The sequence below is a fragment of the Salmo trutta genome, chromosome 32 (assembly GCF_901001165.1).
Source record: "Salmo trutta chromosome 32, fSalTru1.1, whole genome shotgun sequence".
Lineage (NCBI taxonomy): Eukaryota > Metazoa > Chordata > Actinopteri > Salmoniformes > Salmonidae > Salmo > Salmo trutta.
The window spans coordinates 10,591,567-10,614,897 of record NC_042988.1 but is presented as its reverse complement, the minus strand read 5'-3'; the positions used below and the strand labels follow the sequence as shown (position 1 = coordinate 10,614,897).

Below are 23,331 nucleotides of genomic sequence, written 5' to 3'. Positions count from 1 at the left end.
GGTGCCCGTGTTTACGGATTTGGGGTTGTACCTGGTAGGTTCATTGATCATTTGTGTGAGATTGAGGGCATCAAGCTTAGATTGTAGGATGGCCGCATTGTTAAGCATGTCCCAGTTTACGTCACCTAGCAGCATGAGCTCTGAAGATAGATGGGGGGCAATCAATTCACATATGGTGTTCAGGGCACAGCTGGGGGCAGAGGGTGGTCTATAGCAAGCGGCAACGGTGAGACTTGTTTCTGGAAAGGTGGATTTTTAGAAGTAGAAGCTTGAATTGTTTGGGCACAGACCTGGAAAGTATGACAGAACTCTGCAGGCTATCTCTGCAGTAGATTGCCACTCCGCCCCTTTGGCAGTTCTATCATGTCGGAAAATGTTGTAGTTAGGGATGGAAATGTCAGGGTTTTTGGTGGTCTTCTCAGCCAGGATGCAGACACGGCTAGGACATCCGGGTTGGCAGAGTGTGCTAAGGCAGTGAATAAAACAAAATTGGGGAGGAGGCTTCTAATGTTAACATGCATGAAACCAAGGCTTTTATGGTTACAGAAGTCAACAATTATTTTTATTTTTTTATTTTACCTTAATTTAACTAGGCAAGTCAGTTAAGAACAAATTCTTATTTTTAATGATGGCCTAGGAGCAGTGGGTTAACTACCTTGTTCAGGGGCAGAATGACAGATTTTTACCTTGTCAACTCAGGGATTCGATCTTGCAAACTTTTGGTTACTAGTCCAACGCTTTAACCACTAGGCTACCTGCTGCCCCTGGAGCACCTGGAGAATGGAAGTGGGGCTAGGTACTGCTGGGCCTGGATTAACCTCTACATCATCAGAGGACCAGAGGAGGAGTAGGATAAGGGTGCGGCTAAAGGCTATAAGAACTGGTCGTCTAGTACGTTCAGAACAGAGAGTAAAAGGAGCAGGTTTCTGGGGGCGATAGAATAGATTCAAGGCATAATGTACAGACAAAAGTATGGTAGGATGTGAATACAGTGGAAGTAAACCTAGGCATCGAGCGACGATGAGAGAGATATTGTCTCTAGGAACATCATTTAAACCAGGTGATGACACCGCATGTGTGGGAGGTGGAACTGAAGGGTTAGCAAAGGCATATTGAGCAGGGCTAGAGGCTCTACAGTGAAATAAGCCAATAATCACTAGCAATGGACAAGGCATATTGACATTAGGGAGAGGCATGTGTAGCCGAGTGATCGTAGGGGTCCAGTGAGTAGTTAAGCTGGCTGGAGACACGCCGATTCAGACAGCTAGACAGTTGAAGTCGGAAGTTGACATACACCTTAGCCAAATACATTGAAAATCAGTTTCACAATTCCTGACATTTAATCCTAGTAAAAATCCTTTCTTAGGTCAGTTAGGATCACCACTTTATTTTAAGAAAGTGAAATGTCAGAATAATAGTAGAGAGAATTATTTATTTCAGCTTTTATTTCTTTCATCACATTCCCAGTGGGTCAGAAGTTTACATACACTCAATTAGTATTTGGTAGCATTGCTTTTAAATTGTATAACTTTGGTCAAATGTTTTGGGAAGCCTTCCACAAGCTTCCCACAATAAGTTGGGTGAATTTTGGCCCATTCCTCCTGACAGAGCTGGTGTAACTGAGTCAGGTTTGTAGGCCTCCTTGCTCGCATACGCTTTTTCAGTTATGCCCACAAGTTGTCTATAGGATTGAGGTCAGGGCTTTGTGATGGCCACTCCAATACTTTGACTTTGTTGTCTTTAAGCCATTTTGCCACAACTTCGGAAGTATGCTTGGGGTCATTGTCCATTTGGAAGACCCATTTGCGACCAAGCTTTAACTTCCTGATGTCTTAAGATCTTGCTTCAATATATCCACATAATTTCCCTTCTTCATGATACCATCTATTTTGTGAAGGGCACCAGTCCCTCCTGCAGCAAAGCACCCCCACAACATGATGCTGCCACCCCCCGTGCTTCACAGATGGGATGGTGTTCTTCGGCTTGCAAGCCTCCCCCTTTTTCCTCCAAACATAACGATGGTCATTATGGCCAAACAGTTCTATTTTTGTTTCATCAGACTAGAGGACATTTCTCCAAAAAGTACGATCTTTGTCCCCGTGTGCAGTTACAAACCGTAGTCTGTTTTTTTTATGGCGGTTTTGGAGCAGTGGCTTCTTCCTTGCTGAGCGGCCTTTCAGGTTGTCGATATAGGACTCGTTTTACTGTGGATATAGATACTTTTGTACCCGTTTCCTCCAGCATCTTCACAAGGTCCTTTGCTGTCGTTCTGGGATTGATTTGCACTTTTCGCAAAGTACATTCATCTCTAGGAGCCAGATCGCATCTCCTTCCTGAGCGGTATGATGGCTGCGTGGTCCTATGGTGTTTATACTTGCGTACTATTGTTTGTACAGATGAACGTGGTACCTTCAGGCGTTTGGAAATTGCTCCCAAGGATGAACCAGACTTGTGGAGGTCTACAATTGTTTTTCTGACGCCTTAGCTGATTTATTTTGATTTTCCCATGATGCCAAGCAAAGAGGCACTGAGTTTGAAGGCAGGCCTTGAAATACATCCACAGGTACACCTCCATTTGACTAAAATGATGTCAAATCAGAAGCTTCTAAAGCCATGACATCATTTTCTGGAATTTTCCAAGCTCTTTAAAAGCACAGTCAACTTAGTGTATTTAAACCTCTGACCCACTGGAATAGTGATACAGTGAATTATAAGTGAAATAATCTGTCTGTAAACAATTGCTGGAAAACTACCTGTGTCATGCACAAAGTAGATGTCCTAACCTACTTGTCAAAACTGTAGTTTGTTAACAAGAAATATGTGGAGTGGTTGATAAACGAGTTTTAATGACTCCAACCTAAATGTATGTAAACTTCCGACTTTAACTGTATATTTGTGGTAGGGTGTATTTGGTTGGAGAGACAATCACACGCACAGACAGACAGGTCAATACTCAATCCAAGGTACGTTATATAGCAGCGCACTGAACAGCCAACAATGTGCCTTTTCTATTGGGAGCCTTGGATTGAATCTCGGCCATAGACATAAAGTAAGCCGCTTTTGTCATGTTTTAAATTCCATCAACAGTTTTATTATTATTTGTTCTGGTAACGCATTTGCTCAATAACAGTATAGCAAGAGAATTCCAGTTGGATTCCAGAGTTGAGAGACAACCATGATATCCTCCAGTGATGTTACACCACCAAATAACTCTGGTTAGCCACCAACCGCTAACGCCAACGCACAGTATTTACACACACATACAGGCACGCAGACACACACAGCTCAGGCAGTCAATTCAAAAGGTGCAGATCAAATCAGTGGCAACCAAATATTTTAAGATGAAACAACAAAATTTGATTTCTCTGTAGTTGAGAATGCATCATATCAGAAAGGTGGGTACAGTTTCTCCTCCTTGGCTGATATACAGTAGACAACTTTTTATACTCTGGTCCAAACAACGAGCTGTCCCTTTTCCCAGACCTTTTCAGAGCAGGGGTACAAAAAAAAGATCAAGTGCATCGTTTTCCAAACTGATTTGGTTCCATATACTTCAACCCTCAACCTATCGTCTTAGCCTCCAGGCTCAAGGGTGCGCTCGTTTCGGTTGAAATGTTCTTCCTACTCAAGTACATGTGACGTTTCCACAACGTTGCAGTGATGTCCTGTCTTAGCTGGGGGGCTTACTGTAGTTAGCACAATGGCAAGTAGTCAGCTAGCTCTTCCAGTTCAGCCCCGGGGTCAGATATCTTCGTCACTGGCCGGGTGGGTGGAGTTTCCTCATCCCTTGCACCTCCTCCAGTTTCTGTGGGCCAATCAAAAAGGGAGGAGGGTGGATCATCAAAAAGCCTGCCCCCAGACGTCCAGATACCGAGTCAACCAAGAGTGCTGATTAGTGCAGTCTGGCACAAGAGGGTTTGAGCGAGACTGTCCCCAATCACAGTCACCATCAGTCTCAGGTAAGCTGTCCACGTGTATAAAAACCCTGCAACAACAAAGGATAAGGACATTGTATACACTGTGGCCACACTAAACAATGCACACCACACCATTTTCATTGAAAATATATGTAAAAGTAAATTGTATAATGTACCGAATACAGTACTTCAGTATAAACATATTTAACAACACTGCTCAATTGGTGGCCCAAGCATCCATCACTCACTTGATCCAATGATCTTCCAAGTGCTACGTTTGAGACTCCGGCTGGCCAGTCGCCGGTTGGTTGGTCGTGTCCCGCCCCATCTCCTTGATTGACATGTACATCTCCTCCTCAGGATCGTAGTAGTAGAACTTTCGCAGGTAGACTATGAGGGGCCTACGGGAAGAGACGGGGTACATTTTACACAAGCCCTTCCAATACAAAACTGTCTGCCTGTGTGTATTAATGGATAGAAAATATAACCATCCCAATACACACGATCAAAATCTTCCATTATGTCAATATCTTAAACACTCCCACCAGTGTACACAAATCCCAACATCTTGTGGAGCCATTTTGGCCTGCCTATGTGGTTATTTGTTGTGTTGATTATATTTAGTCTGTCTTTGGATGTTTCACTTATTTTGTACACTAGAGGGCACTATATGTCGCACTATATCCTGGGTCACTGGTCTTTACAGGCAGGGCAGTGCATGTACATGGGCAGCCAGGAGCTCTTGGATGTGGTCTATATGTTGCGTTTCTATAATGTGGGCAGATCTATGTGTTGTGTTTCTACGTACGTGGGCAGCGGGAGCTCCTGGATGTGGTCTATGCGGACCAGCTGGCGAATGCAGAAGCGACAGAGGTGCTGCAGGGACTTGACACTGCTGAAGCGGGACACTGGGTACAGTAACTGGACCGGGGTCGGGGGGAGGCCTGGAGGAGGAACCATGGTCACACACATATTAATGTACATCATTGGCAGGAACACACATCATAAGCATACTAAATTCTACCCTAGATAGTGAACTACATCCTCCACCATATATAAATACAACACTAATTGTGAAAATACAGTAAAGTCAAAACAAACCTAAGGCCTAATTAATTATGACAACCCAGTGATAAATAGGTGTTAGTAATAGCAACTTTAAAATGGTGCTGTATGTAACCTATGATTCAGATCCATATACAGTGACAGAGCTGTCATTTAGCATGGTCCCACTCTGATTGGTAGGTTCTTACCTGGGACCCGTGAGCGCAGGAAGTAGAGGAATTTTCCGTTCTTGGAGTGCATGATGGCCCGTTCGATAAACTCCACCACAGAATGACAGCGGTCCTCAAACTTTGGGTGACACCAGAGGCTGAAGGTTCCTGTGAAGAAAGAGAGAAAAAGACCAATCAATAAGACACGGCATGAAATCATCCAATGGCAAGACACAACATGAACTATAAGCTACACAAATAATAAAGAGAGTTGCACACGCTATATATACACACACTATATATACACACACTATATATACACACACTCTATATATACACACACACAGTCATTTATTGGGTAAATCACCAATGTTTCGGCATCACTGTGCCTTCTTCTGAAGCTTATAGTTAATTTGCCGTCAGTCAGCACCTCTACATAAAATAATTGTCTCTGGGTGTGCGACAGCTCATGTTTTTGACAGGACATGAAACCATCCAGACATGACATGAAACCATCCAATGGCAAGACCCGACATGAAACATCCAATGGCAAGACCCGACATGAAACATCCAATGGCAAGACCCGACGTGAAACCATCCAACGTGTGTACATGGGTTACATCTTCAGTAAAAAGTGCTGCATGAGAGTGCATGTAGAGTAGGGGCGCGCAGAGTAGTCTGACAGAACAGGATCGTAACAGATATGGGCAATTGCTCTGACACCAATGCATTTTTTTATTTTTTATTATCAGTGAACGGAACAAAAAAAAACATTCTCGGGTGCCAGCGTGCATCTTTAAATAAAGTGTGAGGTGCTACGTGGTCTAAATAACTCAAGCGGTTAGTTTGCCTGTCTGTAAAGAAATGGGCGGGTTCTACCTCGATCATTAAACGTGCAGAGAGATGGGCATTTTGCCAACATCTACTATATTAAACACTTCCACGTTTTTCTGATCACGAGTATCATCTAATTGGACCATCAACTGTCAATTTACAGATACGATTAGAGTAAAGCCAGATTGGAACACCCCTAACGTAGAGTACATATAGTGTGTGCGTGTATGTGCATGCCTGCTTGTGTGTGTGTGTGTGTGTGTGGTGTGTGTGTGTAACTCACCTCTGTAGTGCTCCATGCGTGTGTGGTGTGTGACTCCCTGGGAGCGGAAGCTCAGGCTGAGGATGTAGCGGGGGTCAGAGCTGTCCCTCACCAGGAACGCCCCGTCTGGCTTGGCCTTCAGCTTCATCTCTGCATCCTCCCAGTTCATAGGACCCCAGTACCAGCCACACTATGATCACACAGATTTAGGCAAATTCACATCAAATATAAGTTTAGACACCTGCTCATTCCAGGGTTTTCCTTTATTTTTACATTGTAGAATAATAGTGAAGATATCAAAACAATGAAATAGCACATATGGAATCATGTAGTAACCAAAAAAAGTGTTAAACAAATCAAAATATATTTTCTATTTGCGATTCTTCAAAGTAGCCACCCTTTGCCTTGATGACAGCTTTGCACACTCTTGGCATTCTCTCAACTAGCTTCATGAGGTAGTCATCTGGAATGCATTTCAATTAACAGTTGTGCCTTCTTAAACGTTAATTTGTGGAATTTCTATCCTTCTTAATGGGTTTGAGCCAATCAGTTGTGTTGTGAGAAGGTAGGGGTGGTATACAGAAGATAGCCCTATTTGGTAAAAGACCAAGTCCATATTATGGCAAGAACAGCTCAAATAAGCAAAGAGAAATGACAGTCCATCAGTACTTTAAGACATGAAGGTCAGTCAATACAGAACATTTCTAGAACTTTGAATGTTTCTTCAAGTGCAGTCGCAAAAACCATAAAGCACTATGATGAAACTGGCTCTCATGAGGACCGTCACAGGAAAGGAAAACCCAGTTACCTCTGCTGCAGAGGATAAGTTCATTAGAGTTACCAGCCTCAGATTGCAGCCCAAATAAATGCTTCAGAAGTAACAGACACGTCTCAACATCAACTGTTCAGAGGAGCCTGCGTAAATCAGGCCTTCATGGTCGAATTGCTGCAAAGAAACCACTACTAAAGGACACCAATGAGGAGGAGAGACTTGCTTGGGCCAAGAAACACGAGCAATGGACATTAGACTGGTGGAAATCTGTCCTTTGGTCTGATGAGTTCAAAAATGTGATTTTTGGTTCCAACCGCCGTGTCTTTGCGAGACGCAGAGTAGGTGAACAAATGATCTCCACATGTGTGGTTCCCACCGTGAAACACAGAGGAGGTGTGATGGTGTGGAGGTGCCCTGCTGGTCACATAGTCTGTGATTTATTTAGAATTCAAGGCACACTTAACCAGCGTAGCTACCACAGCATTCTGCAGCGATACACCATCCCATCTGGTTTGCTCTTAGTGGGACTATCATTTCTTTTTCAACAGGACAATGATCCAACACACCTCCAGGCTGTGTAAGGGCTATTTGACCAACAAGGAGAGTGATGGAGTGCTGCATCAGATGACCTGGCCTCCACAATCACCCGACCTCAACCCAATTGAGATGGTTTGGGATGAATTGGACCACAGAGTGAAGGAAAAGCAGCCAACAAGTGCTCAGCATATGTGGGGACTCCTTCAAGACTGTTGGAAAAGCATTCCTCGTGAAGCTGGTTGACAGAATGCCAAGAGTGTGCAAAGCTGTCATCAAGGCAAAGGGTGGCTACTTTGAAGAATCTCAAATATATTTTGATTTGTTTAACACTTTTTGGGTTACTACATGATTCCATATGTGTTATTTCATCCTTTTGATGTCTCCACTATTATTTTACAATGTAGAAAATAGTATAAATAAAGAAAAACCCTTGATTGAGTAGGTGTGTCCGATCTTTTTTTACACGCATGCATGCACGCACATCTAAAGACTAGAAGTATTAGAAGTATCTGCCTGTGTTACGGGATGTGTTTGTTATCATCTTAGTATTATCTAACTGAACCAAGCTCTGGGCGCATTCGTAAATTCACTCTGGCTATCTACTCCGATTTCAGAGCACTCTCGTCTGAGTGTGCTAGAGCGCAGAATAACTGATGAATTTACGAACGCCCAACACCCTTTGAATATGGCCGGTGCCAGTAAACGTTGGGGAAAAAAGCTTAATTAAATTGTTGCCAACATCACAGTTAGTCAGCAATGTTCTGGATAACATGAAAACAGCCTAACCAGCTTTGTTAGGGCAAGTAAACTGCTCAGAGTGAGGTGTTCTCTCATTTGTGTCTGGAAGTAGCTAGCAAGCTAGCCAACCTTAGCCTGTTAGCTTGGGTGCTTGACTGCCGTTGAAGTCAGAACTTGACTGCCGTTGTGATTTACGAACACACCCTCTTTGTCTCAACCTAGCTCCGAGTGTCTCAACTAGGAGGTCGACCATTTAATCGGAATGACCGATTAATTAGGGCCGATTTAAAGTTTTCATAACAATCGGTAATCTGCATTTTTGGACCCCGATTATGGCCGATTACATTGCAATCCACGAGGAGACTGCGTGGCAGGCTGACCACCTGTTACGCGAGTGCAGCAAGGAGCCAAGGTAAGTTGCTAGCTTGCATTAAACTTATCTTCTAAAAAAACAATCAATCTTCACATAATCACTAATTAACTACACATGGTTGATGATATTACTAGGTTAACTAGCTTGTCCTGCGTTGCATATAATCAATGCGGTGGCTGTTAATTTATCATCGAATCACAGCCTACTTCAACTTTGACAAAAGGATGATGATTTAACAAAGCTCATTGTCGAAAAAAAGCACAATCGTTGCACAAATGTACCTAAACATCAGTGCCTTTCTTAAAATCAATACACAGAAGTATATATTTTTTAAACCTGCATATTTAGTTAAAAGAAATTCATGTTAGCAGGCAATATTAACTAGGGAAATTGTGTCACTTCTCTTGCGTTCATTGCAAGCAGAGTCAGGGTATATGCAACAGTTTGGGCCGCCTGGCTCGTTGCGAACTAATGTGCCAGAATTGTACATAATTATGACATAACATTGAAGGTTGTGCAATGTAACAGCAATATTTAGACTTAATAATGCCACCCGTTAGATAAAATATGGAACGGTTCCATATTTCACTTAAAGAATAAACATTTTGTTTTCGAAATTATAGTTTCCGGTTTGACCATATTAATGACCAAAGGCTCGTATTTCTGTGTGTTTATTATAATTAAGTCTATGATTTGATAGAGCAGTTTGACTGAGCGGTGGTAGGCAGCAGCAGGCTCATAAGCATTCATTCAAACATTACTGCGTTTGCCAGCAGCTCTTTGCAATGTTTGAAGCACGGCTCTGTTTATGACTTCAAGCCTATCAACTCCTGAGATTAGGCTGGCAATACTAAAGTGCCGATAAAAACATCCAATAGTCAAAGGTATATGAAATACAAATGGTATAGAGAGAAATAGTCCTATAAAATCCTATAATAACTACAACCTAAAACTTCTTAACTGGGAATATTGAAGAACTGGGAATATTGAACCACCAGCTTTCACATGTTTGAGCAAGGAACTTAAACGTTAGCTTTTTTACATGGCACATACATATTGCACTTTTACTTTCTTCTCCAACACTGTGTTTTTGCATTATTTAAACCAAATTGAGGATGTTTCATTATTTATTTGAGACTAAATAGATTTTATTTATGTCTTATATTAAGTTAAAATAAAAGTGTTCATTGTTCATTCAGTATTGTTGTAATTGTCATTACTACAATTATATATATATAAAAATAGGCCGATTAATCGGTATCGCCTTTTTTTGGTCCTCCAATAATAGGCATCAGTGTTGAAAAATCATAATCGGTCGACCTCTCAACCTAGCTCTGTGTCTATACTCAGTCTTGTCTCTGGGTAGTAAGTTGGTGGTCTGTTGATATCCCTCTAGTGGTGTGGGGGCTGTGCTTTGGCAAAGTGGGTGGGGTTATATCCTGCCTGGTTGACCCTGTCCGGGGGTATCGTCGGACGGGGCCACAGTGTCCCGACCCATGTCTCAGCCTCCATTATCTATGCTGCAATAGTCTATGTGCCGGGGGGCTAAGGTCAGTCGGTCCTATCTGGTGAAATTCTCCTGTCTTATCTGGTGTCCTGTGTGATCTTAGGTATGCTCCCTCTAATTCTACAATTTCCTCTGAATGCTCGGCTATGAAAAGCCAACTGACATTTACTCCTGAGGTGCTGACCGGTTGCACCCTCTACAACCACTGTGATTATTATTTGACCCTGCTGGTCATCTATGAACATTTGAACATCTTGAAGAATGATCTGACCTTAATGGCCATGTACTCTTATAATCTCCCACCCGGCACAGCCAGAAGAGGACTGGCCACCCCTTGGAACCTGGTTCCTCTCTAGGTTTCTTCCTAGGTTCCTGCCTTTCTAGGGAGTTTTTCCTAGCCACTGTGCTTCTACATCGGCATTGCTTTCTGTTTGGGGGTTTTAGGCTGGGTTTCTGCTGATGTAAAAAGGGCTTGATGAATACATTTGATTTGTCTGAACCTAGCACTGTATCTGAACCTACTGTAGCACCGTGTCTGAACCTAGTACTGTGTCTGAACCTACTGTTGCACCGTGTCTGAACCTAGCACTGTATCTGAACCTACTGTAGCACCGTGTCTGAACCTAGCACTGTGTCTGAACCTACTGTAGCACCGTGTCTGAACCTACTGTAGCACCGTGTCTGAACCTAGCACTGTATCTGAACCTACTGTAGCACCGTGTCTGAACCTAGCACTGTGTCTGAACCTACTGTAGCACCGTGTCTGAACCTACTGTAGCACCGTGTCTGAACCTACTGTAGCACCGTGTCTGAACCTAGCACTGTATCTGAACCTATTGTAGCACCGTGTCTGAACCTAGCACTGTGTCTGAACCTACTGTAGCACTGTGTCTGAACCTACTGTAGCACCATGTCTGAACCTAGCACTGTGTCTGAACCTACTGTAGCACTGTATCTGAACCTACTATAGCACCGTGTCTGAACCTAGCACTGTATCTGAACCTACTGTAGCACCGTGTCTGAACCTAGCACTGTATCTGAACCTACTATAGCACCGTGTCTGAACCTAGCACTGTGTATGAACCTACTGTAGCACCGTGTCTGAACCTACTGTAGCACCGTGTCTGAACCTACTGTAGCACCGTGTCTGAACCTACTGTAGCACCGTGTCTGAACCTAGCACTGTATCTGAACCTACTGTAGCACCGTGTCTGAACCTACTGTAGCACTGTGTCTGAACCTAGCACTGTGTCTGAACCTACTGTAGCACCGTGTCTGAACCTAGCACTGTGTATGAACCTACTGTAGCACCGTGTCTGAACCTACTGTAGCACCGTGTCTGAACCTACTGTAGCACCGTGTCTGAACCTAGCACTGTATCTGAACCTACTGTAGCACCGTGTCTGAACCTACTGTTGCACCGTGTCTGAACCTAGCACTGTATCTGAACCTACTGTAGCACCGTGTCTGAACCTACTGTAGCACCGTGTCTGAACCTAGCACTGTATCTGAACCTACTGTAGCACCGTGTCTGAACCTACTGTAGCACCGTGTCTGAACCTAGCACTGTGTCTGAACCTACTGTAGCACTGTATCTGAACCTACTATAGCACCGTGTCTGAACCTAGCACTGTATCTGAACCTACTGTAGCACTGTGTCTGAACCTAGCACTGTATCTGAACCTACTGTAGCACTGTGTCTGAACCTAGCACTGTATCTGAACCTACTATAGCACCGTGTCTGAACCTAGCACTGTGTATGAACCTACTGTAGCACCGTGTCTGAACCTACTGTTGCACCGTGTCTGAACCTAGCACTGTATCTGAACCTACTGTAGCACCGTGTCTGAACCTACTGTAGCACCGTGTCTGAACCTAGCACTGTATCTGAACCTACTGTAGCACCGTGTCTGAACCTACTGTAGCACCGTGTCTGAACCTAGCACTGTGTCTGAACCTACTGTAGCACTGTATCTGAACCTACTATAGCACCGTGTCTGAACCTAGCACTGTATCTGAACCTACTGTAGCACTGTGTCTGAACCTAGCACTGTATCTGAACCTACTGTAGCACTGTGTCTGAACCTAGCACTGTATCTGAACCTACTATAGCACCGTGTCTGAACCTAGCACTGTGTATGAACCTACTGTAGCACCGTGTCTGAACCTACTGTAGCACCGTGTCTGAACCTACTGTAGCACCGTGTCTGAACCTACTGTTGCACCGTGTCTGAACCTAGCACTGTATCTGAACCTACTGTAGCACCGTGTCTGAACCTACTGTTGCACCGTGTCTGAACCTAGCACTGTATCTGAACCTACTGTAGCGCCGTGTCTGAACCTACTGTTGCACCGTGTCTGAACCTAGCACTGTATCTGAACCTACTGTAGCACCGTGTCTGAACCTAGCACTGTGTCCAATGTTCTCTCTTATTTTGTTTTCGGTACTGAACACATTTTTAGGGCCTGCTGAGCGCAAACCTGTGAACATTCTGTGTAACTGTGGTTATTTGATCATAATGTAGGCCTATCAGAGTGGCCTGCCATAAAAAACAATGGAGAAAATGCGTCCCATAATGTTTTAACATGGAAATAGCTGTTCCATCATTCAGCCTACAGTAGTAGCCAATGTGTGGCGTTCAATGAAGACCTACATTCCATGAGACTTTTGGAAAAAATATGCGGGGCTTGACATTAACCGGTTTATCCACTTGTCCTTCAGATCCAGAGGTGACTGAAAATGTGTCATTTGATGCAAGAAACCACTTTACAAAATAAAATTAATTATTCCCATACCATTATTACAGAGAATCAGACAAATGATGCTAAGTAGCCAATATTCAAGCCTGTCTCAAAATAAAACACTACCCCTTTAAGACAGAAAAAAAGGCCTTTACCTGACTCACTTTTGAGCTCTTGTAGGAAGCAACCACCGCCCCATTGCTGACTAGCTATATATGGGCTAATAACTTACTTACTAGCAAAGATTATGAACAAAGGTGCACGTGTGCATATCTATGTGCATATCTACTTGCGACCACTCATGGTGTAAACACAGTCCCGTTCAAAGTGAATGACACAGATCCATATATGGCAAAGGTCTATTTGCACATTGGGATACTGCAGCTCTGATTGGTTTTGCCGCACTGGTCTGTAGAGTACAGGCTGAGTCCTGCCTGTCAATGAAATAGAATGCTACTCCGGTGTGTTCTGCCTACAAGAAAATCTCTTGCATAGTTAGTTTAGCATACTAAGTCTTGCATAGTTCACTTTGTTTCGGTATGTTGAATTGAAAGTGGTTAATATTGGCAATTCAAGTTCAATCTCGTGCTTCTCTGCGCGGGTTGATAATTCTTATGCGCGGCAGTCCCGGGGGAGCTGCGCGCCCGTACGCAGCTTAGAGGGAACATTGTCTGAGCCTAGTACTGCGTCTGTAAGAATGTCAATGTGCCTATGTACACGTGACATGTCCTACTTTTTCCAGTTCTCGGAGGCTGGTGGCAAAGCTGCTGGCAAAGCTGCTGGCATCGGGGCGGCTCAGTGGGCACAGCAGTGGGCGCTGGTCCACCCGAGACGGGTTCTGGGCGTCGCCAGGCAGAGGGATGGGCCGGGGGAGGCCCCGCAGGAACGCATCTGAAACACAGGGCCACACACACACACACACTCAGATCCAGGGTTCATCATTCACTCTTACTGGTGGATAGGAGAACATTCGGTAAAAAAAAAAAACAGAAATTGTTGCCAAATTAGCCATAAATTCACCCTGCTTAAAAGAAACATGAGCAAGTGGTGTACCTCAGGGTAAGTACTTGTGCGTCATTGTCCTGACTATGTGACCTAACAAACAAAAAAACAATTGGAGCCACCGTTATAGATTAAATTAGTGTGTGAAATAACACATCTGTGATAATATAACAAATATGTCTGTATCACGCATGTACTGAAGTAGCCTATCAGTTAATCTCTCGTCTCAGGTACAGATGGCCATCAAACGGTTACAGTCAATTCATCTGCCTCGGTCTCTGACAATCTCACCAGTCTGTCTGAATATAAATCACCAAATCATTCAACCAGACACGTTTTAACATAATGCAAATTGACCAGGCTTAACTGGGCACAATCATACGTTCCGTGTGCACAATGTGATATCTACGATTAAACTCTAATTTCGCCATTTTCAGGAGATGGTCATCGACGCAATCCTTTTCCTGAAATGGTAATGAGTATCATTATCTGCCTCTTTCTAAATCTCGTTCTTCATTAGGGATCCCCATGTTACTTCTCCTTCCCTGCTGCCTCTGATCACACCACTTTGCCAAGGCCTTTCTTTGAGCCGACCCTATTAAAGCAAAAGAAATGGTCCTGTAAAGCTGCAGGGGCTTATTCAGGAGGTTGCAATGTTTCACAATGTTCGGATACCAATGTAGAAAAATATCTGATTCTGCGTCAGAATACGGAAATGCGTCAGCTCTACCTACACACTATAACTTCTGATTATATAACGTAGCTCAGTAGATAATACAATACCCAACGCTAGTAGTCTGTATGTGCATATGCAAATGGTTACAGAAGGAAGAAGAAACCCTGTCAAGGAAAGCAATAATATCCCAATCATGAACCTTACTGTAGCAGAATATCTGTTAACCAAACTTATTAAAAGTGTCCAGAAACAATACTGGCTTTGCACCAACGCAATTACCACATACTTTCTAACAATGTAAAAACAGCCTACCAACTGAAATGAGTTAGCCATGTCACAGTAAAATAGAAAATGTTTTAGAATGGTACATAGGCTGGAGAATTGAAAAAAATCATAGACTATGTCTTTAAGAGTCTCTCTCTGTGCCCCACTAGTAAGCCCCCTTGACCTCTCTTGCCCCAGCTTTGCTCTTACCATTGAGGCTGAGGCTATGCTGGATGAAGGCATGGGAGGGATGAACGCCACTCTCTAGGAAAGGCCCAGGCTGCGGCCCACCAAAGTCATCTGGAACAGAGCACAGCGGGATGCACAGGCTTTTAAGAGGCCAGCCACCACCCTGAACTTTACGCAGATCAAAATGGCAATGTGGGCTTCCTCTTCCTCTGGCTTCCTTTCAAGTTGATCATACTGATGGCTGAATGTCACACTATAAGATAAAGGACTGGTGGTGGTCACATTATATAGGTAGCGTTTTGCCTCAAAAGAACCAATGGATATTCTTTGTTTGTCTCACATCCAAACTGGGCACTGTTGGTATCAGAAGTGGGATCCCGACACAGTGATGTTACAATCAGGCCACAGAGCGACAATGACACCAGGCAGAGCATATGAAGAAAGCAGTGACAGATCACCAAGCTGGACAGACATTGGCATAGCAAGGCATCGAGCAAATACCCATCTGTAACCCCCCATTCCCTCAGTCTCATTTGTCCTCCAAAATGTTGCTGGAGCTCCAGTATCGTCAGCCTACATTAAAATGGACAAAACCTCTACCACAACCTGGATGTTAAGCCCCTAATGATTGTCGTGTGTTGAGGAAGTGTGCCCAGATGCCCAGGCTGAGGAACCAGAAATGGCTTTAGTTGCTAGAGGTATGAAGTTGGCTAATAGGGAAAACGTGGGCTCTTTAGTCATACGAAAACGACCTGTACCTCAGCAACGCAAGCGCTCTCCAGACCGTTGTCTGATCCTGACTGCGTCGCGACTTGTGTGCGTCTTCAGTCTGATGACGGTCTCAGCCTTGGCGTCGACCACATTACTAATGCTAATTGGGTGCTAACCTACTAGAACATGGTCTAAAGAAAGAAACCCACACGTCGTCTGAGGTCAACACAGCCGACAGAAAGAGGAACAGAGAGGAGGACTCAGTTGCAATACAGACAGGAACGCTAGGAGCAACACACACACACACACAGAGAGAGACAAACAGACAGAGACAACTGAGTGCTTCTTAAAACAAATTCAGTTCCGCAATTCTGACCCTGTACCATAAGTCACAAGGCCTAACGCATTTGAAGTCACAGAAAACCAACGAGTCATTGTTGTACTGCAAACCCAAGTGGCACCGAACCATTCATGTTTTACTGTCTGTCCGATCACGTATATTCCTATTGAGTTTCTGAAATTGGTTTACACAGTGAACCGTTACACACATGCCAACTATAAAACATTGAGGCAGCGTCTACTGCTACTGAGATTGGAGAAACAAACCATGCTTAACTCCTAGTCACCTTTTCTAACCCTCCTAAGATATTTCTTTTAAACGTCTGACCCTTACACAAATCCTCAATGTACTTTTGCATCAATGTTTTTGTGGAAAACGAGAAAAGCCCAGGAAAAAAAAAGAACGTGAAAAGAGGCAGCCCGGCAGCACATGCAGAAGAAGAGGGTGACGTGACAGAAGAAACACCAAGGAAACGTAAGCAAGAAAGAGAGGAAAGTACCCAGCAGACTGAGGCTTCGTCTGGGCGGAGGTGGAGGTGTCGGGGGTTGCAGAGAGTTCACCCCTCTACGAGAAATATCCACGTCTACCAGGGACACAGTCTCACCTGGAGGGAGAGATCCAGGGACAGAAAATGAGAAACAGAGAGAGAGAGAGAGAGAGAGAGAGAGAGAGAGAGAGAGAGAGAGAGAGAGAGAGAGAGAGAGAGAGAGAGAAAAAAGGATGAAGAGATCCTATATGGCACGTAAGTGTACATGCGTATGCGAGTGGCACACTCTCCCGAGCACAAGCAACCCATTACCAACCCATATACGTCGACATAAAGCTAACGCCACATTCAGAAATAGAAGCGCACAAACACTCAAGTACACACAATTACCGGTGAAGGCAGGACCGAAGGCCAACGGAGAGAAGGCACTTTGGGGCCTGGAGAGCTGGAGTTTGCTGTGGAGAGACAGAGAGAGGGTCAAACATAAGAGAAGCCCTTATATGGTCCTAAGAACCAGTATTATCCGCTAGACTTCAATCCCACAACATTCATTTTGAACCATCTCGCTCAGCCTCATGCCTTTTTAACCCTTCTACTGTATGAAACCAGTGGCCTATTTCTCAAGGGTACACTGTGCCTCAACACCAAGGACTGAGATCCATCTCTGGTTTGTAGTGGGTCAGACGCTTACCTCTGGATAGTGAACCTGACCAGCCATGATCTCCCGGACTGCCCTCGATTCGGCTTGTTTCTTTTTTAAGCAGAGTCACTTACACTGACCCTGCGAAGTCAGCAGCCAGCGATGCAGAATTATCATTGAGGGTGTTGTCTATTCCAACAGACTTGATTGGTTAGAAATGAAGTCAGTTGTGCCTTCTTGATGGTTTTGCATTTTCAGTTTTGTTATTATTTGAGCATCAGTTTATTTAAACAGCATTGGACTTAAAATAGCCTATTTTCTGAAGCAAGAAGTCATACTTAAGATTTACGCTATTAAACTGATATGAAGAAGCACAACGAGCTCCTCCGATTACACGATCCTTCGTTGATTGGAGCATTTCTGTGCTGTAACTTCTTGTTTGGATAGCCATCTTTAGCTTAACTCTTCCCCCCTAAAACACAGCACCACTCCACAGTTTTTCACATTTGGGGATTTTTTTGGGAAGCTTCTGGAAGGCCTGACTGGGTGATAGCTGTGCCTTGCTGGCTGCCAGATTCCTTTGCTCTGTGCAGCGGGGGCCAGCTTGTGTGTGTGTGTGTGTGTGTGGTGTGTGTGTGTGAGAGTGAGACAGTGCTAGTGGGGAAAACCCAGCATGCCGCTTGAGCTAAGCCTGATGCACAGTAGGGTAAACAGCAGCTGAAACTCACCCCCCGCTACCTTCAAACTCCTTCCCACAATCCTACCTCCCTCCCCACACCCTTTCCCTCACTTAAAAGAGGAGCCATGTTCGCCGAGAGCAGGGAAAGAGGAAACTGCCTGGAGTGGAACACTGGTTTCCCCCATCATGTTCAGTAACGGCACACCTCAGGTTTGTGCATACTGAATCAAAGGAAACATGAGAACACAGTTGAGACTATAGGAACTCGTGGGAGCAGTGCTCAGACAGACAGACAGACATGATGATGATGACTGGCAGGGTGGGTTAGATCATGAACCTGGCCTATATTTGACTACAGAAAGTCAGCCAGTGAGCGTTTGAAGGGTCAAATAAGACGCCAGTTGTCCCAACAGTAAAAAAAAGAAGGAAAAAAAAAAGATATAAAACCAAAACATGAATGAAATTAGATACTAACATTTCTCAAATGACATGTTGAATGAATGCACATGCTGTACTGGCAGTTGGTCCGACATCCACGGGCTGAACTCATTAAAACTAGCTCCAACTGTTTCCCCTGACTTTTGACAACATAAAGCAAAACAATGCACTGAGGGCATCTACAAAATGAAAAAGGCTATAATGCTGAACTACGTTCATGTCCTTGCTATGGCCAGCTGCTTTCTTTGCTTTCTGCTTGTGCTTTTAGCCACATTCACCACACACAGTATAGAACCAGGATGGTGCCGAGGTATGCCAAATAATACCAGGAAGTGAAATGCAACATGCACTGTATTTTGGATGCCAGAATATCTCAGTAACTATGGAGCATGATGTCAGGCGTTTACAGGTAACAGTTCTAAACGGCATTTATCTGTGAACAAACACAACTATGGCAACATTGGTTGACATTTTGAATCTTCATTGATTTGGGAGTTTAGAACATGATAAAGCCATCATGCCTAAGAAGGGAGATGAAGTGAGTAACCAAAGTTGAATTACTTGGAGTCATACTATAGCATATGGTCTACTCAATAGGCCCAAGTCCCAGCATGTTTCTTTAAGAACATGATAAGTTAAATCACCTTTCTTGTGCTGTTTTCAGCGCTAATCATGAAACAGCTGGATAAGAGGAGTAACGTGATTTTGTTGACGAGGTGAGCTAAAAGCTCTCATATCTAAAATGTTTGTCTCTCACTGGGAAAATTGACTGCAGTTCCACTAACCACTAGTCTACCTTTAGTGCCTGTGGCACTATAAATATCCTTCATTTGGCTACTAATAGCTTAACTTCTATAATAATAACTCTACTACGCCCACATTGTTTGAGTGCCTCTAGCACTATAATAATCCCCTGTAAAGCCACTAATAGCTTATAATGATAACTGTACTAGACCAACACCAGCTGAGACTGCAGAGCTGTCGCACGCCCTCAGCCTTACCACCCTGTCCTCTCCCAGTCCCCCCAGCTAGAAAAACACTATTGACCCAGACAGAGACACAGGGCTGTCCCCTTCCCTTAACCTCACCTCCCTGTGTCCTGGTCTGTGCTGGTGGATCCGGAGCCCCACACATCCATCAGGCTGCCCCCGGAAGAGGTGGAGGAGGCCAGCGAGGGCCTCTTGTCCAGTAGGTGAGTGGAGCCGCTGCTGCTCTTGGTCCGGAATAGTTTGCTCAGACGGATCTTCAGAGAGCCTTTCCTGGACTTCCCTCTGGTTGTCTTCTCGCCCCCTGCCGCCCCCTCTACTACTAAGGGTGAGGCGGCTCGCAACATCACCCCTAACTTCGGCGTGGTAGCCCTGCTTTGGGGCTGGGACTGGGAGGTTTGGCTGGGAGGGTCCTGTGAAGGTAAGGTGCCAGATAGGGTGGCGGAGGCTTCTGCTGCCGGCCGCCCCGTGATGTTAGAGGAGGTCAGAGACAGGGACGAAGATGTTATGGCTGCAGCAGAGCCCATGACATCCAACGGGGAGGGACACACCTGGGGGTCACAGGCACAGGACTCCCCGGCAAGCCTGCGTACCTGCCTCATTAGCCCCGTGAGGGAACCGCTTGAGAAAGCCCCCCGCCCGTCCTGCCCCATGTCCGTCTCGCCCTCCTGCCCGGGGACACCACCTTTAAACTCCTCCCCACCCATCCCCAGCTCCCCCACTTCCTTAGAGTCCAGGCCCTCCAGCACCAGGAGGGCATCACTGGTTTCACTAGGGTCCTCTCCGGGGCCTATTCCCCCCGTTGCCGAAGCCAGGATGCTCTGACAGGAACAGCGAGGCATCTCTCCACCCTCCTTCAGCAGCATCTCTGAGGCCTGGCCCAGCTCCCCCAGCCTCCGGGCCAGGTTGAGCACCGTGTCGTCCAGGTGGTGGTAGTTCGTGTTCCCCGTTGAACAGGTCTTCTTGGGGTCCAGGATGCAGAAGCGGAGGGACTTGTCCAGGAGCGGAGGCCAGTCCATGGCATCAGTGACCAGGCGGTGCCGGTGGCAGAGCCCATCTCCCTCTCCAGCCAGGTCACCTGCATCTGCGACCACCTTGGACAGCTTCATAATGGGGTGCCACTGAAGCCTCTGATGTTGCACATCCATATTGTTGTCACTGGTCATCATGACACAGGCAGAACTGGCTTCCTGTTTATCAGCCTCACTTACCTGGAAGCCAGGAGGTTGCTCGAGGCCGCATTCTAAAATACCGTCGCTTGTCCTAATGACGTTCTGAAACACCATGAGCTGAGCCCGCGAGCCTCTGCCCGCGCCATGAGGGAAATCGAAGCGCTGAGCCACGGCGAAGTCGGGAGGTTGAGGCGCATCAGAAACTAAGGGTCGAGTCAGCATCAAGCGGCTGTCAAGGGCTCCCGTCCGGCTCTCGACCTGTGAACTATAGTGCGGGGAGGGATTGCTCTGAATCGCCGGGCCTGCTGTGGGGTTGTTCGGATCAAATTCAAACCCATTGTTGATATTGTTGCCATGATTACCCAAGACAGCTTTCCCGAATCCGGAAACCACTCCACCGCCCGACGTCAAATTCTCCTCGTCCAATCGGTCATATTCAGCCGCAGAAACCAAGCGCATCAAGACAAAATCAGGAGACATATCTTGCGCGTTATTCATTATTACGCCTCAATTCGGTACAAGAGGCGCCGCGTACCGTCTCTGTTCTTACATAACATTAAGATAAATAAATAGCGCGGTTGCTGACTGCAAACACATCATTCTACCTAACGACAGCCATTTGAAGTTCCATATTCTTCGTGGGAAAAAATCTGATAAATGTATGCGAATAAACAAAAACACATCTAAAACGTTCCGTCAGTATTGCTGACGCCGATTCCCTCTTCGTAGACAACATGGATGTAATGGGTGGCTCGCACACTAGGGCTCGCGGGGCGGCTGCGCAGAGGCGACATCAATAATCTACTTCTTCTGGTAATAAAGGAGGCCCATACCCCCACAAAAACTAATCGCTCTGAGAGCGAAAAAAAAACGAAAAACCGCCACCTGCTGGAAAAATCTGATTTTGGGCCGATTTATGCCTCGAAGCGAGTGATAACTGGGCCCATGTATTATGTATTCTCCAGTAGGTGGCGTTTTATGTATTTTTTTTGCTCACCAAGCGAGGGGTTTTTATATGGAGGTCAACGAGTGTCGAATTTGGTTAACCAAAATGTAATGGCTTATTTGTCGAATATGATTGTCTTAATGCTTAGGTTGTTACGAGCGTACTGATAAAAGTAGGACACGTGACTTCCCGACAACTTTGAGAGAATAAAACACTTTATATATATATATATATATATATATGAGTTGTGCCTCTTGTTCTCACGCGTATCTGCCCTCTCATTGGCTAGAATGGTCCCACCTGAGTTTGCCTCCTCTGCCTTCCGTTTTTGAAGACATAACTTTCCATTGTTAGAGCGGCCACTTGAGTATCTGGTTAATATAATAGATAATCTGTGTCTCTGCCCATGCACTGATCACTTCCTGAAGTAGAAAGGACCCCAAAAGCCCATAGATTCTGCTTCCGTCACACATAAACCCCAGGGCAGGTAGCCTATTGGTTAGGGCGTTGTGCCAGTAACCGAAAGATTGCTGGTTCGAATCCCCGAGCTGACAAGGTAAAAATCGGTCGTTCTGCCCCTGAACAAGGCAGTCAACCCACAGTTCCGTCATTGTAAATAAGGATTGTCCTAAACTGACTTGCCTAGTTAAAGGTTACATATAAAAAATAAAACCTCTTCCACTTCCGTAAACACTTCCTGCTCTCTCTTTGGAACAACGCACTACTTAAAATATTTTTACTTAGTGTGTGCTCTTTGACCCTGGTCCTCGAGCCTTTTAAGTGACTGTGTACAACGTCATCAGTTGCTGCTCTGCTCAACCCAGATGTTCTCGCTCTCTTCATGGTCAAGTGTAAATTAACCACCCAGTTTCTTATTACACTAGGTGCTATTTAGATGCATTGTCTCTCTCTTAGAAAATGTAGCCTCCACAATGAGTCGAGTTCTGCATTTGACCCGTTTATAAGGAGTCACATTTCAGGCTAAATCAGTATGGCAGGTTTACGAGACAGCACTGTATCATTTCAACATTTAAATTAAGTTGTGGGGAAATAAAAAAAACACTTGTAGTTCAGTCAGCTAGGCACTAGAGGTGACCTGATACCTGATAATAGATTGTATATGGTAGTTGACAGTGTACTGCACTTCCATGTTTCTTTCCTATTATCCTTAGGATTGGATCAAGTAATATCATACATCTGTGTTTGTTAACTTCTAACATGAAACATAGCAGCAATTCCAAATTCTGTTCATGTCATATTTACTTTGTCTATGGTCCCTGTTCAGAGTAGTGCACTACGTGGTGAACAAAGTGCCATTGGGGACACCCCAAATGTTGTATTACTGTCACTTGCAAACATGATCAACCTGTCATGTTTAATTATGGTTTGCTGACTTTCATTTTAACCAAGATGGATCATTATTCTACACACACTCAATGCAAGGGTATAAGGTCAGCAGGCACAAGTGACAGCCATTTACAGAAGAACATTGAATGGAAAGGTTACAGTATTAAGTACAATATAGATTTTTATTAGTTTACTAGGTTGGAAATTAAGAAAAACAAGCAGGTTAATGTTCACAATTCTATATTCAAGTTGCAATTCTTATAACTTCAACACATGACATGTAAACAGCCAAGCCCGTGGGGACAATGTTACACAATCCAAAGTCGCGTGAGAACCAAAGTCACTGCAAAAAATATCCAATCTCAAATCAAATAGAAAACCGCTCATATCCAACACTTATGTATTGGAGAACGTAAACAGTACAAAACTGTGAAGACAAGTGAAATTGAACCCGATTGATTATGTAAATATAGAAACACTAGCGGTTCTGGGGAGGGGGGGGGGGGGTGCGCCTGTGACAATTTTTGGACCCCCTTGTGGCCCCCCTAAATGTGGAGT

The 23,331-nt window shown here is 44.7% G+C and overlaps 1 protein-coding gene across 4 annotated transcripts; it reads right to left on the bottom strand.

Moving 5' to 3' along the window:
* Positions 1-3,068: 3,068 nt before the first annotated feature.
* Positions 3,069-21,368, bottom strand: LOC115171047 (suppressor of cytokine signaling 7). 4 transcript variants are annotated; one of them, XM_029727509.1, is made up of 10 exons: positions 19,411-21,368; positions 16,956-17,020; positions 16,578-16,682; positions 15,049-15,138; positions 13,630-13,787; positions 6,249-6,417; positions 5,171-5,299; positions 4,726-4,861; positions 4,166-4,318; positions 3,069-3,985 (listed from the first exon to the last, which is right to left on the bottom strand). In XM_029727509.1, exons 1-9 carry the CDS (start codon positions 20,976-20,978, stop codon positions 4,189-4,191), a joined length of 2,550 nt encoding a protein of 849 aa, XP_029583369.1. In that variant the 5' UTR covers positions 20,979-21,368; the 3' UTR covers positions 3,069-3,985; positions 4,166-4,188. The 4 variants fall into 4 exon arrangements, with proteins under 4 accessions (XP_029583369.1, XP_029583370.1, XP_029583371.1 ...); XM_029727510.1 differs by lacking the exon at positions 15,049-15,138; XM_029727511.1 differs by lacking the exon at positions 16,578-16,682 and having other exon boundaries at positions 19,411-21,367.
* Between the last annotated feature and the right edge of the window lie 1,963 nt (positions 21,369-23,331).

Coding starts and splice junctions, on each gene's coding strand:
- LOC115171047 (XM_029727509.1), bottom strand. CDS start 20,978: ATGAATAACGCGCAAGATATGTCTCCTGATTTTGTCTTGATGCGCTTG. Junction 13,788..15,048: donor GCATAGCCTCAGCCTCAATG/GTAAGAGCAAAG, acceptor CCTGTGTTTCAG/ATGCGTTCCTGCGGGGCCTC. Junction 5,300..6,248: donor ACGCATGGAGCACTACAGAG/GTGAGTTACACA, acceptor CTTTCTTCACAG/GAACCTTCAGCCTCTGGTGT.